We start from the raw sequence: 13,391 nt of genomic DNA on the forward strand, positions 1-13,391 counted from the left end.
CCTTATTATTGGTGTCTGTCCCAAAGACGAGTCTCGGGGTGTGCTCGGCAGAGCTCAGCGCCGGCTCCTCCAGCCGGTTCTGCCGAAGCCACCAGCGCTTCTCTGCATCCACACGGGGCAGTGTCAGGACAGGGACCCTGCCAGCTCTGCCTCCCTGCAGGGCTCCCGGTACAGCCCTGCCTGTTCCTCTGGTCACTGTCTTCCCACAGGGCTGATTCAGAGCAAAGCTCGATGTGAGGATTAGGCCAAAAACTGGCCTCCCACTGCCCTGGATTTCCGGGGAGCTGGCACAACTTCTGGGCATCTCTAACTATCTATGGTGGGTCAGAAGGAGGGAGACCCCTCACATTGCAAGAAACTGCAAGAAGCTTCTTTACCAGGATGGCTGGTGGGTGAATAGGATGGGTGGCCTTGTGGTTACCACGTCATGTACAACATCAGGTAGTTGGCAAAGCTGAGCCCTACGTTCCTCCATCCCAAGCTGAACCTGGAGAGGTACAAGACCCCCCTGTGATTCCCCCCAGCAGTTGCCCAACCTCTTCAGGAGATGGGGTGGAGCGTGAACAGCAGACCTGAGAGCACCGTGTCAATCACCTGCAATCTGTAGCTGGGAGAACCATTTCCCCCATTCTTGCTTGCAGATTCCCAGGTCACAGTCACAGCACCAGCAAAAGGCTCACACCAGGCTGTGGGAAGGAGACTTAAACCAGCCAGAAACTCAACAATACCAGCAGAAGCACCCAGTGCAGGGGTGCTGGTCCCACCGGGACACATCACTTCCCAACAACCCGTGACAAGTCTCAGATAAGCTGCAGGTGCCTCCTCTCTAGAAGAAGCCAAAGACAAATGAGCCATTTCCCAGGCCACCCTTGGGCACAGGGTCTTTCTGCAGTGCTGGTGGAAGTGGAAGCTGACAACAAACCACAAGCCTGTTGCCAGCCCAGCTGCTACTCTGGCTGTTGATTTTTTAGGAGTCCATGCTGGCTCTGCCTCAAGTGCACTACGTTTTCCCAGTGCTGTCAGGGCAGTGACCACCCCTGGAGCACCAGCAGCACCTGCCAGATCCAGGGCAGTAACTGCTGCTCCTTCGAATGGGGATGGGGGAAAGACCAGAGAATCTTCCAGCCTGAACACAGAACACCACAGGTGGGGCAGCCTGTGTAACCTCATCTCAAACAGCAGGGACTCCACAGGGGGAGGATGTGAGTCTGGCCACCTCCTGCAGCACCCACAGCTGCTGGGTGAGCAGCACATCCCTCTGCTCTCTGACTACCCATTTGTGGAGCTATTGTCCATAAACTTCTCTAATCCCTTTTTGACCCTGAAGATCCTACATAAAGAAGTATTGTCCTTTATCTGTTTTGACCTCTTCTCTTCCAAGTTCCATCGAGTGACCAGCTCCCCAGCTTGGTTTGCAAGTGCTCACATAGTGCTGATTCCCAAATGTTATTCAGGAATGCTGACATCCAGCCTGAAATGTGCAGCTCCAGGCGGGCATGGTCATGCCTCAGAAACTCACAAAAAAAACAAGAGAAAACCATGGAGATTGTATTTATTATTATAACAGAGGAGAGGCTGCTTTGCTGATTCCGTATTTACAAACCTGTTGGCAAAGAAAATAAAATCCAGTGTCATTTATCAGCCTATTTTACAGCCCTGGCACGAAGCTTTCATTTGTCATAGCAGCAAATGCCTATGGTTTGATTGCCTGCTACAGCTAAGTGCAAGGAATACCATGGATCTCCTGGGGCTGGGGGGCTGCACCACAGCCCAACACAGGACAGGCACCTGCAGCCCCCAGAGGGGGGGCAGCACCACACGGCTGCTCCAGCCCAGCAGGGCAGGACCTGGCACCCCAAGACTGCTCAGCAGTTCCAGTTGCTGTACAACGTGGCAGAGCTGGTGACCCCTGCCTGCCTCTACAGTTCTGGGAAAGCAGCCCCACACCTGAAGTACAAGTTGTCCAGTGCTTCAGAAGGCTGAGCTGAATGGATGTGAAGCACCAGGACAGGATGGGGTGGGTGTGTGAAGCAGATTCTGGCACATTTTTGGGGGCCATGTTTGACAGAGCTAATCCTGACACGGGAGCAAGATTTCCTGGCCCACTGGACCACAGAAGCATTTGGTACAAGGAGGGAAACCATGACCCTTGCTCATCTGGGCACAAACTGAACTCCTGCTGTGGAGTTCATCCAAGCAAAGGTGTGCCCTGGAAACCCCACTCCTGCACACCAGGAGATGGGACCAGGCAGCAGGCTCAGGCCACGCTGCACATGGCACTGTATGCCCAAACTTTTGGTACAGATCCAGGCATCAGCTTTAAGCCTCACTGCTGGCAGGGCTCAGCTCCCCACTGCAATCAGGAGAGGATGATCCCAGGTCCCCACTTGCAAGGGAGGAGGATGCAGAAATGCAAATGCAACCTTGGGTGCTACGACAGACCTGGCATTGCATGAATAATCCCAACATGCAGCTTTTTGCAGCAGACCTGACGCCAGCAGGGAAAACACTTCAAAGGAAGAGAAGAGTAACACCAGGATGCCACAGAATTAGAAATTGCTGCTTGCTAAGGAACATGCAACAGTATCTGGAGGCTGTTGGGGAGGAAACCCCTGTGCTGCCTCTGGAAGACACTGTCCTTGCTGTGCTGCAGGGGTCCAACAGCAGCAGAGTGCTGAGCTGCCTGCCTGACATCACCCCTGTGCAGGCTCCACCACACATTGGCTGCTCAGGTCTGCTTCTTCCCTTCCATCCCATCCTCTTCCCTTTCATTCCATCCCCTTCCCTTCCCAATCCCTTGGCAACTCCCGTGGGGATTTGGTGGAAAGAACACGGGTGCCACAGTTGACTCCAACAGCGTCAGCATTCTGTGAGCACACGGTCATGCTGCTGCTCTGCCTCGGAGGGCACACCTGAGCACAGGAGCACTTCCTGCAGCTGGGGGGTCTTCCTGGATTTCTTTAGACCTGGGTGAACCAGGAGAGTGGGCAAAACTGGTACTGAGTTCCCAGCAGCATGGTCTGGGAAGGAGGTGGTACCAGGGCAGGGGGTGCCCGACTCTAAGTACAGTCTCAGATGCTCTTCAGGAAAGCTGGTGTCTGCTCATGCTGCCCGTAGCAAAGCAGCTGCAAGGCTGCTCTGGTTGCCCCTCCAGAGGACATGGCCCTCGTTAGCAGAATGCCAGAGAGGTTGTTTGGCATTGCTGTCAGGGATGTGGCCTCCTCCTTGTCCCCAGCCCCATGGCATGGGTGGGTGCTGGCTGAGCTCAGCACAGGGCCACATGCAGCTGTGCAGCTCTGAGGCTGCCTAAAGGAGGAGATGGGTGCTGTGGGGATGCAACCTGTCAGGGCTCCCAGCACTGGGGTGTCTGCCCAGCCAACCATCCACAGCAGAGGCTCAGGCACCTCCTCCCCCTGGGCTGCAATGTACTTCCACTTGCCAGGGCACTCCAAGGAAACCCTCTGCCTCAGCGAACCTCCTGCACCTTCACATCCCCCTGCCAACAACATCATGAGGTGCCCAACAACCCTCATGCCTCCAACCAACAGTCTGCAGAGGTGAACCAGGCTGGCTCCATAGCAGTGAAATTATCCCCAGCGGGGCAGCATCTCCAGCAAGACCAGCTCACACCACAACACAGGAATGATGTCCTCCTATCTGAAGCCAATGATGCCTCCAGAAGGCAGATGGAGAGTCTTAATGCCCCAGGTAGCAGTTTCTCACAGACATCACAGCCTTTTCAAAGAGCAACCAGTCCTGCAGCTCCCAGAAGACTGGCTACCCTCTCTGACACACACTGGGAGGCCAGGAACCACTGCATCTACCCTGGCATGTCCAAGGACCTCCTGGTGCTGAACAGCCTGAGCCTTCCAGGAGTGTCTAATCTTGTCCCCAAGATCATATGCTGGGAGATGCTCAGACTGTGACAACAGCAAGGACAATGGAAGAAACCTAAGTATAGGGGAGAAGACTTTGGGTACCCAGCCAATCCCCAGAGCAGTCTTGGACATGGGGGTCAGTGGCTCAGACCAGCCCTTTGATGAAGCTGGTGTCCAAGTGCACTATCAGCATGCGAAGGAAGGACATTTCTTTGCGTGTGTTCTCAAAGATGACACGAGGGTCATCAGACTGGCAGCGCAGGCAGTTGGGGGCCATCACCATGGCCAGGTTATTCACATCCATCTTCGTCCTGCCCACGTTTGATGGCTGAGCAAAGACCTGCAGGTAACAGGAAGACATTCAGCTGGAGCAGTGGAAAAGGGCAAGAAACCCCAAACATGTGGCATTAGAGGCTCAAGGACAGCAGAGACGTGGCCTTCCTGAAGGAAGCCAAGCTTCCAAGCTGGCAGCATGGGAGCCTCGGCAGACAGGGAATGCCTTGCAGATCTCAACAGGCCTCATGCTCCACAAGATCAGGAACACTGTTTATTGCTCCCATAAGGGACAAGGCCAGCAGACCCCCTTCCATCAATCCTGCCTTGAATACAGGTGACAAGTCTTAAACCCCTGCTGATGGCCCACCACAGCTGTCCCACTAACTGTGCCCCACGTGCTCCAGGCTCCTGGCTGGAAGCAGGGGCACAGAATGGAGGGGGCTGCCTGTGGTGGGGTGCAGGATGGTGGGGGTACCTACCTGGAGGAAGTGTATGAGGTAACACAGCACCAGCCTGTTGAGCTCCGGCAGAAGCTGCACCACAGCCACGGCAGCGTCGGGGTTCTCGTAGTTGCTGATACACTCTTTGTAGAACTGCTGTGGGATCACAGGCTCCTCCAGCTCCCGATACCACAGCTTGAGAAGGGAGGCTGGGCAGAAAGCAGGGTGCATGAGAACAGCTCTGCCCACCACCTTCAGAGGCAAACTTGGCAGCAAGAATGAATGCCTCGGGAAACAGAGGGGAGAGAAAGAATTCTGCACTTGTGCTGCTTCATCTCATTTCAGGCTTGACTCTGAAATTCTCAGGCAGCCAAACTGGCCAGTTAGAGGGAAATGCTGGCTCTTATCTACCTGCTCCTCCAGGAAGCCGCTCTGGGGCCACCTAGAGGAGAGGACAGTGCAACCTTGGAGCTCGAGCGCTGCTCTTGCTGGACTCCCGGCCACTCTGCACGCTGCCCAGCTGCAAGCAGAGGCTCCCCCACCACCCCCAGGGTTTCACTACGGCAGCAGAAAGGCACAGAATGAAACCTGGCTGGTGATGAGAGCCAGTGTCCACATTCCCGAGCAGCAGCACACCTCCTGGGTGCTCCTGGACCTTCCCCACCCCGGCTGGGGCTGCAGCCCACACGCCTGCATTCCCGTACCTGGGATGTTGGGGTCGCTGAGGCCGCTGGGGATTCTCCACTGATCCACCTGCAGCTTCAGTGCATTGACCTCGTCTATGTCACCAGGTATCCTGCACACAGAGACACAGCAAAGGTGCTTTAGAGAGCAAGGAGGGGAACACCCCTGCTGTGGCAGGTAGCCAGTAAATTGTGGCTCCAAAGCTGCTTCCAGGGCCCTGGAGAGAAGGAAACATGCACCAGAGGCAGCTAGAGCTCCTCAGAGAGAACAGGTTGCCTGTTTTCAGACACAGCTTTAAAGCGGGGGTAGAAGAAATACTTGTCTCCTTCCCACCAGCTCACTCACCAGCTATCATTCTGTCCTCAAGAGTGATTATTTTCTGTAATTGGGCTTCTCTGCAGCATGCTCAGTCCAAAGATTCCAAGAGCTCTTCCCTTCCCCACACTGGCCAACTACTGCTGAGGCTGATGAAAGGTCAGTGCCCTGCCTGGGTACGTGCTGTCCTAAGCAGTTTGGGTCACATCTAAGCTGTCCCCCCGGTGCACACACAAATGCTGCAGTGTTCAGCATACTTTAAGAGGTGATTCCTGAACCCGGGAAAGGTTGGTGATCCACAAGTGGGGTGCTATTCTCAGGGAAGAGGAAGCACATGGAGGTCAACCTTGATTTCTCAGCTTTGAGGACCCACCTGTGGCTGGCTCAAAAGTAACACAGGGCCCCAAAAGCTCACCTGAAAATCCCCTCTGTCTGTTCTCCTCCCAGAGCCAGGACCTGCTGCGACAGCTGCGTCTGCACCCAGGGCAGCTTGTTGCCCGGGTACATGTCCTGCTGCCGCAGCATGATCTCCTCCAGGGAGCTGCCAAACAGCGACGGCGTCAGGATGGCGTTCCTGGCGTGGGTTATCTCTTCCACCGTGGGCTTGCGGAGGCCCTGAGGACAGAGAGCAGCTCAGGGCAGCCGTGGCACAACCAGCCCCGGGAGAAACAGTGACCTGGGGATGGAGGTGGTGAGCAGCCAGGATGGAGAGGGCTGCCCATGCATGTGGACACCTTGCTCTGCAGCCTCCACCTCCTAAAATCAGGGGTTTTCAAATCATCAGGGCCAAGGTGAGCAGAGAAGCTGCTGCCTGTTGGCAGGAGACCACTTTGGAGAGTTTGGGTTGTTTTTGCAGGGGTTCTGCCACTGTGTTTTGCATGCTGAGGGGACTGCTCCAGCTCTACCTGCTGGTGCAGGAGGAGGAAGGATGCAGCCCAGCCCATGTCCAGTCGGGGTGAGCTCAGCAGAGGGCAGGTGGACATGGCCTGGCAGCAGGTGAGTGCTTGGCCATGGGACAGCTCAGAAACAGCCCTTGGGAGAAGGGAAAGGCTTTGCTCTCGGAGGTGATAAAGCTCTCTGAAAAATGGGCACCTGGACCTGTTGCTTCTGCAAGACAGTGTCACTTGCAAGGGGCTTTGAATCTCCCTGGCAGAAACTGGGAGGCAGGCAGTGCTGCCAGGGGGGGCACAGGCTGCCCAGCACCAGCAGTGACCCCGGCAGGAGCAGCTCCCACCGACCCCCCGCGGGTGGCAGGGCTTGTGTGCGGGGGCGCTCCCCGTCCTGCCCTGCGGGGATGCTGGGAACCTTCACCCCTCCCGAGGTATTTCAGCTATTTGCTCGCTGTACATGGAGTCCAGATGGCAGGGAGGCCCCAGAGGGATTTGAAGAAATAAAAGACAATTGGATCTGGCTCGGAGAGCAGGGACTGAGGGGCTGGGGCTGCCTGCCAGCTTCCTCAGCCCTGCGTGGCACAGAGGGAAGGGAGGAGGGGGATTTCCAGATAACACGGAGCACACGGGCTCCCGCCGCACCAGCCACCTCTGCTGCCAGAGATTTTGAACTGGAAATGAACAACTCTGCAGTAAACAAGCAGCAAGACCTGGCCTGTGCAACCTCTCAGTGGCAAAGGGAGACACTTCCCTCACCTGAAGAAACTAAATGCTGTGCATCCCCTGCACCTCTTACTCTGGGGACAGTCAAACATCAGGCTTGTCCTCCACGACCCACGGCCAGCGAGCACCCCGCGGCACTGCTGCCTGCCGGGAGGATGGTGGGCCCTGGGCAGCAGCCTTCTCCCACACATTCATGGGGAGCCCCGAGCAAGCCTCCCCCACTCACTTTATCTCCATTTCCCATTGCTCCCTGCCAGAGCCATGGGACCAGCTGCTCTGGGACTTGGGAAGCTGCGTGCCGGGCAGGCCCTGCAGCCGGGGTGGCCGCTCACCTTCTTGCCTCCGGTGACAGCCACTTTCTGGAGTTTCCTGTAGCAGTACTTGGCGTAGGTGCTGATGGGCAGGCCTGGTGGGAAGGAGAAGCGAGCAGTCAGCCCTGGGCACCCTGCAGCCACCACACTGGAGCCCTTCAGAGAGCACCAGTGCAGCAGGTCCCACCGCATGAACAGCCACCCCCTTCACAGAATCACAGCATAACCAAGGCTGGAAAAGACCTGTAAGATCACCAAGTCCAGCCTATGACCAACACCACCAGACCATGGCACTAACTGCCACATCCAGCCTTTCTTTGAACACCTCCAGGGATGGTGCCTCCACCACTTCCCTGGGCAGTCCATCCCAATGTCTGATCACCCTCTCCATGGGAAGTGCTTCCTGATATCCAACCCAAACCTCCCTGGAGCAGCTTCAGGCCAGGCCCTCTCATCCTGTCACTGGTTGACTGGAAAAAGAGCCCAGCCCCACCTGAGCACAACCTCCCTTCAGGTGGTTGGAGAGAGGGAGAAGGTCCCCCCTGAGTCTCCTCTTCTCCAGGCTAAACAACCCCAGCTCCCTCAGCCTCTCCCTGTAAGACTTTCCTTCCAATTCCTTCACCAAACTTCTTGCAGCACTGCAAGATCCTTCTTGCAGTGAGGGGCCCAGAACTGCCCCCAGGACTGGAGGTGAGGCCTCACCAGTGCTGAGCACGGGGAGAATCACCTCCCTGCTCCTGCTGACCACACCATTCCTGATACAAGCCAGGATGCCAGGGGCCTTCGGGGCCACCTGGGCACACTGCTGGCTCCTGTCCAACTTCTGCACAGAGTCTGCAGAAACCTCAGGGCTACAGCCCCCAGCCTGCTGGCCCTGCAGCCCCGGGGAAGCACCAGCACCAGTCACTGCTGGGGCTTGGAGACATTTGGCTTCTGCGTCAAGGCTGGTGGCTCTGAACCTCCCAGCCCTGCTCCTGCAGATCCTCACCTCTGGCACAGGCAGCCTGACCCTGTCCTGACTCAGCACAAAGCACTGGTTTGGCGTTCACAGCCCAGGCACTCGTGTGAGTGTGAGTGTGAGTGTGAGCCCCCTGGAGCGGCTGGACTCCCACGGCTCACAGACACAGGGCTGGGCATTCCTGTGTGGCCAGGGCTCAACCAGGGAAAACTTCAAAGCGTTTTAAACAAATAGTTTGTGACTCAAGAAGTGCAGTGCTGGGGAGAGGCAACAGCAGCAAGAGGCGAGAGATTCCTCAACTGGAGTGAGCTCAGGATGCAGGGCAAGGGGTGGGAAGGTGGCCCCCTAAGCCCTGCCAGAGATGGCCTCACACTCCCACCTGCAGACCCCTCCAACTCAACCCTGTGCCATGAGGCTGGGGCAGACTCTGCCATAGGAGGAGAAGCGGACACACCAGAGCTTCCCAGAGGAGCTGCAGAGCTCCAGCACAACGGCTGCTCCGGCGGCGCTCGGCTCAGCGAGCTCTGAGGGCCAGAGGAGCCAGGACTCGCAGCTAATCCCCGCGTGACACCGAGAGAACTGTTTGCACTGACACAGCACTGATTGCTGGGAGAGTTTTTCCAAACCTGTTGGCCTTTTGTTCTTTTTCGAGTCAGACCCAAATTGCCTGCTGAAAGCAGTGAACAGATCTGCCCTATTTGATTCCCTGCCAGGCTCAAAGCTTGCAGCAGAGTTCAAAATACTTGTGGCTTTTAAAATCTACATTCTGCTCAGATGGCTGTGTTTCAGATCAGCCTTTCCACACCCTAGGGCTTAGGTGAGCTGGTCAGGGGCCTGGAGTTCCTCGGTTCCTCTTGATGCAGAGGGAGGACAAGCTCTTCTCCAGCAGAACAACAACTCACAAAGGTGAGAGATGCACTTCCCCTGTTCTCCCCTCAGCCAGCAGAAAAAACACAGTCCTTGGCTCCCCATGACAGAACAAGTCCCCCCCTGCCTCTCAGTCAATCTGCTTGATGGTCCCAGCTGGAGAGGAGCCTCTCTGCAACGCTGGAGCAAAGCCCAGGGAGGACAACAGCATCCCCCTCTCCTGCAGGCAACAGGAAGGAAAGTCAACTTGAAGAATTTCTCTCTCTTGGGAATATCTAAAGCAAAATATTCCCCGCACGCAAAAATCCTGCTAATCCCAGGCATGATTTCTACTGGAAATGTCTAAGGAGTAAAGAAAACAAAACCAATGAGCTGCTTTGTGATGCTTCACTGTTTTAGGTTATAGCTTTTGTTGTTAAAATGGGCAAAGTGTGATCTGCTTCAGGAAGGAGAGAATGTCCAGAGACACTGGACTGTGTCTCTGCATCACAACAATTAAGTGGGAGGCAGCACATTCAAAACTAATAATAGGAAATGTTTTTTCACACAGTAATTAGACCATGAAACCCATAAGAGTTTAACAAGGTTTGCAAAGGAACTGGCTGTCTCGAAGAGCCTGCACAGGTGACATGGGGGCAGCAGCCGGGCATGTTTGCTTGGAGCCTCTTCCCTACTTTCCCAGAAAGCTCCCTGATCCCAAACCCTACATCCTGCACCAGCAAGGGATCCTGTTCCCAATGACAACCAGGCTGAAGCCTGTGACCCAGAGGGGACTGTCAGGGCCACATGTGGAGCCGACCGAATTTCAAGAAAACAAAGTGAAAACTAAACTTGCCCCGAATTGCCACAAAAGCAGCAGGAGCCCTGAGGAATGGGGTGACTGCTCTGCCAAGGCAGGCACAGCAGGAAAGGCTCCCACCAGGCTCCCACCCAGGTGTGCAGCCCCCAGCCCCAGCACGGGCGAGCTGGGCGGCAGAGACGCGGAGGGGCAGGGAGGCACGGAGAGCTGGGCAGGGAACTGTGAGGGAGGGGAGCAGAATTTAGCTTTAGCCTCCAAACCTGCGCCCTGGCTCGGCCATCTGGCTGCTTGTGTAACGCTCAGCTAGAGACCAGCTGCTGGCACTTGGCTCAGCAGGCCTGGTCAGCTCTCCTCACTGACGGGCAGGTCCCCCTCTGCTCCCCAGCTCACGACCTGGGCACAGGGCTGGGCCGCTTTGCCTGCCTGGGCAGGGAAGGGCTCACCCTGGAGGCAATTCCCACTTCCCTGAGCACATCGTGAATCTGTGAAATCCAAGTTGAGCTGTTATTTCCTGTGGTACCACAGTAGCCCCAGGAGCTTGGGAACAGAAGACTACTAACAACCCACACACTGAAAAACTGTTTTCAAAGGAAAATATTTTTCCATGTGCTGGCCTAGAAATACATGCAAGGAACTTCTTAAAGAACCTCTCCTTTTATAACAAGTTAAAATCCAGGCAGGGCACATGCATGAACGTACCTTCTGGAATAGTCTTGAATGCTCTCCTGCCAAAAAATGTCTTAAAAAATGCAGTAAACAATGTGGATTCAGAACCCAGCCATAGGACACGTATTTCAGCACAGCAGAAGCTGCTGTCTGGTATTTTTTCGACCTGCTGCAGCCTGGCCCAGCCAGAGCAGGCTCTCAGGGCAGGGCCCTGTCTCACTGTGCTCTTGGCACAGGGTTTGGTGCCTCCCAAACATCTCACCTGGGCTTTGCACTGGTGCCACTCTCCTGGCTTTGATCTGCCCAGTTCCCTTGGTTTACAGCAGTGTTTTAGCCCCTTTTCTTCCCACCCCCAGTGCATCCTGCATCCCAGCAATGCTGCTCCATCACCATTCCCCTTGGGGGAAATGCTTTGCCAGCCCCAAGGGCTGGACAGCCAGCAACCTGCATCTGCCACCAGGACAAGAAACAGACAGAGGATGTCTGAAAAATGAGTATTCCCCTTGGAAAATCTCTCAGCAGGCAGCAGGTGGGAGATACTCTGAGGCAGTGTTGCACCTGGACCATTAACTACCACCTGACAGACCTCTCTTATTTGAATTTGTCCCATTTCTTCCTAAATCTCTTCATGCTCCTGCCCTGCACAACCTGCTTTGCCAGCTCTTCACAATTGAATGCTGGGGTTCAGGACTGAGTACTCTTAAGCCCAACAACAAAACCAGGTGGTTTCCAATTCTTTTGCTAAGACAAACAACAAGGAATTTTCTTCTTCTCTTTTTCCTCTGGCAACCTGCGGTTTCCTTTAGCCCACAGACCTTCTCCCCCCTCTTCTACCCCAGGTCCAGCTCCTGTGGAGCTTCCTCTGCCACACTCATTGCCCTGGAGGGACCGTGGGCAGGACATGCAGAGTGGGCACAGCATGACTAGGGCTGAGGGCTGGTTTGCTCTCTGTCCCTTTTCTACAAGCTCCTGATCCTCTGTTTGGTTTTTGACTGCTTCCCCGCACCATGTGTACATTTCTGGAAATTCACAGATGGGCTGCAAAACATCTTTCTCTCCTTCCAACAGCTACACAGGAGCCTGCTGCTGCACATGCAGTCAGGGATGTCTCCCCTGTGTACAATACTTGGCTTCTCTTGAAGATTTTCTCACAGTTTTCTCTGATGTTTGACCAGTTACTCACCCTTGTGAGATCTCTCTGCACCTTCAGTTTTTACAATCCTGAATAATTTCATACCAACACTGAGCTGCCAGCTCATTATTTGCCTCCTTGTATAAACCCAAATCCCAGCTTACATTCCTGCAGGATCAGCAGACAATCCTCCTTCTAAAAACACATAACTTCTTTCTACCTGTTATTCTTCTGCCTATCAATGGGTTATTGATCCATGAAAAGATACTGCACCACCTTCATATTTCAGTTGCTCACAGAGAATTACACTAGAAGGTGAAGACTGCAGAGGCAAGCGTGGGAAACTTCAAAATTATTTCTTTGGGTGCATGTCAGATTATAAATGTTTACTCACCCAAGTGTTTACTTGCAAGCCTCTGCAGTGAAGGAAGCATGTGGGAGGGAGAAATCACAGCTCTGACTCCATTTTCCACTGAAAGACTTACATACATGCCCATATACCTACTGTTCAGTTCCATATGAAAATGCTACATTTAATTTCCTTATGGATTTCTCTGCTGAATTGCTGCTGCAGCTTCCCAAGCATCTAAGTATATCAGAGCTACTGATGAACATCTCACAACTGCCTGGCAATGCCGGGGAGCTGTGTCCTACCCACCCCCCATGCCCAGCAAGCGTGGCCAGCAGAGCAGGGGTTGGTGTCCTGAGGAACAGCCTGACCCTTCCAGCAGCAGCAGGCAGGCCTGTGTGTTCCTGCAGGATCCCCTTCAGGTGCAGCTCTGAGGTCAGACCCCAGAAAATACCCTCAGCATTGCCAGTCACTTGTGAAAAAGCTGTTTGCAGTGATGTGCCAGCCTTCCTGCCTCCTCTGCTCCCCTGGCCAGCCCTGCAGGGCTGGCAGAGCAGCTCAGGGCCAGAGCAGGTCTGTGTGACAGCAGCAGGGCCCAGTGAAGGGACAGCGTGGGACCTGTCCCCACAGCCCTGGCTGAGGCCACACAGGCACTTGTGACTTTCAAGTGCTTCATTCTGCAAACTTTATAAAGGTATCCTGGCATGCCTTCTTCGTAGCATTAAATTAAAAGTGTATTTCTTACTTTTAGGTAAAAACTACCTCTATCTTCCTAAGCACACAAGAGACCATCAATTGCACAGAAGAGCCTGCTCAGCCCACAGACAGAGCACACCCTGCACATCATGTCTGGGGAGTTGTCCCATCAAGGTATCAAAGTCTCTCTCAGCCCAAGCACAACCACTTCATGAAGGAATAGGCTGAACTCTCTTGGGCCTGAACAGGAAAGAAAAAAGACTGACCCCTACCAGAAATATAATCCCTCTGTGTGGTCTCAGGTCTCTGAATCCCACCAGAGACAGAAGCAACAGATGCTCCTGGTGCAGGGGCTGTGACCTAGGGGCCTCCTCAGCCACTTCTCAGACTTGCAGCTGCCTCAGGGG

At 54.8% G+C, this 13,391-nt stretch overlaps 1 protein-coding gene across 1 annotated transcript in view; it reads right to left on the minus strand.

Annotated features, from left to right (window-relative positions):
- Positions 1-1,534: 1,534 nt before the first annotated feature.
- The window catches only part of LOC127391142 (rho GTPase-activating protein 39-like), a 55,023-nt gene continuing 43,166 nt past the window's right edge, over positions 1,535-13,391 (minus strand). Inside the window, exons 6-10 of the mRNA XM_051633476.1 lie at positions 7,539-7,612; positions 6,009-6,208; positions 5,299-5,390; positions 4,634-4,803; positions 1,535-4,218 (exon numbers count right to left, since the gene is read on the minus strand). Coding sequence (XP_051489436.1) covers positions 4,024-4,218; positions 4,634-4,803; positions 5,299-5,390; positions 6,009-6,208; positions 7,539-7,612 — 731 coding nt within the window. The 3' untranslated portion in view covers positions 1,535-4,023. The remainder of the gene's footprint in view (positions 4,219-4,633; positions 4,804-5,298; positions 5,391-6,008; positions 6,209-7,538; positions 7,613-13,391) is intronic.

Source organism: Apus apus, chromosome 15 (genome assembly GCF_020740795.1).
Source record: "Apus apus isolate bApuApu2 chromosome 15, bApuApu2.pri.cur, whole genome shotgun sequence".
Classification (NCBI taxonomy): domain Eukaryota; kingdom Metazoa; phylum Chordata; class Aves; order Apodiformes; family Apodidae; genus Apus; species Apus apus.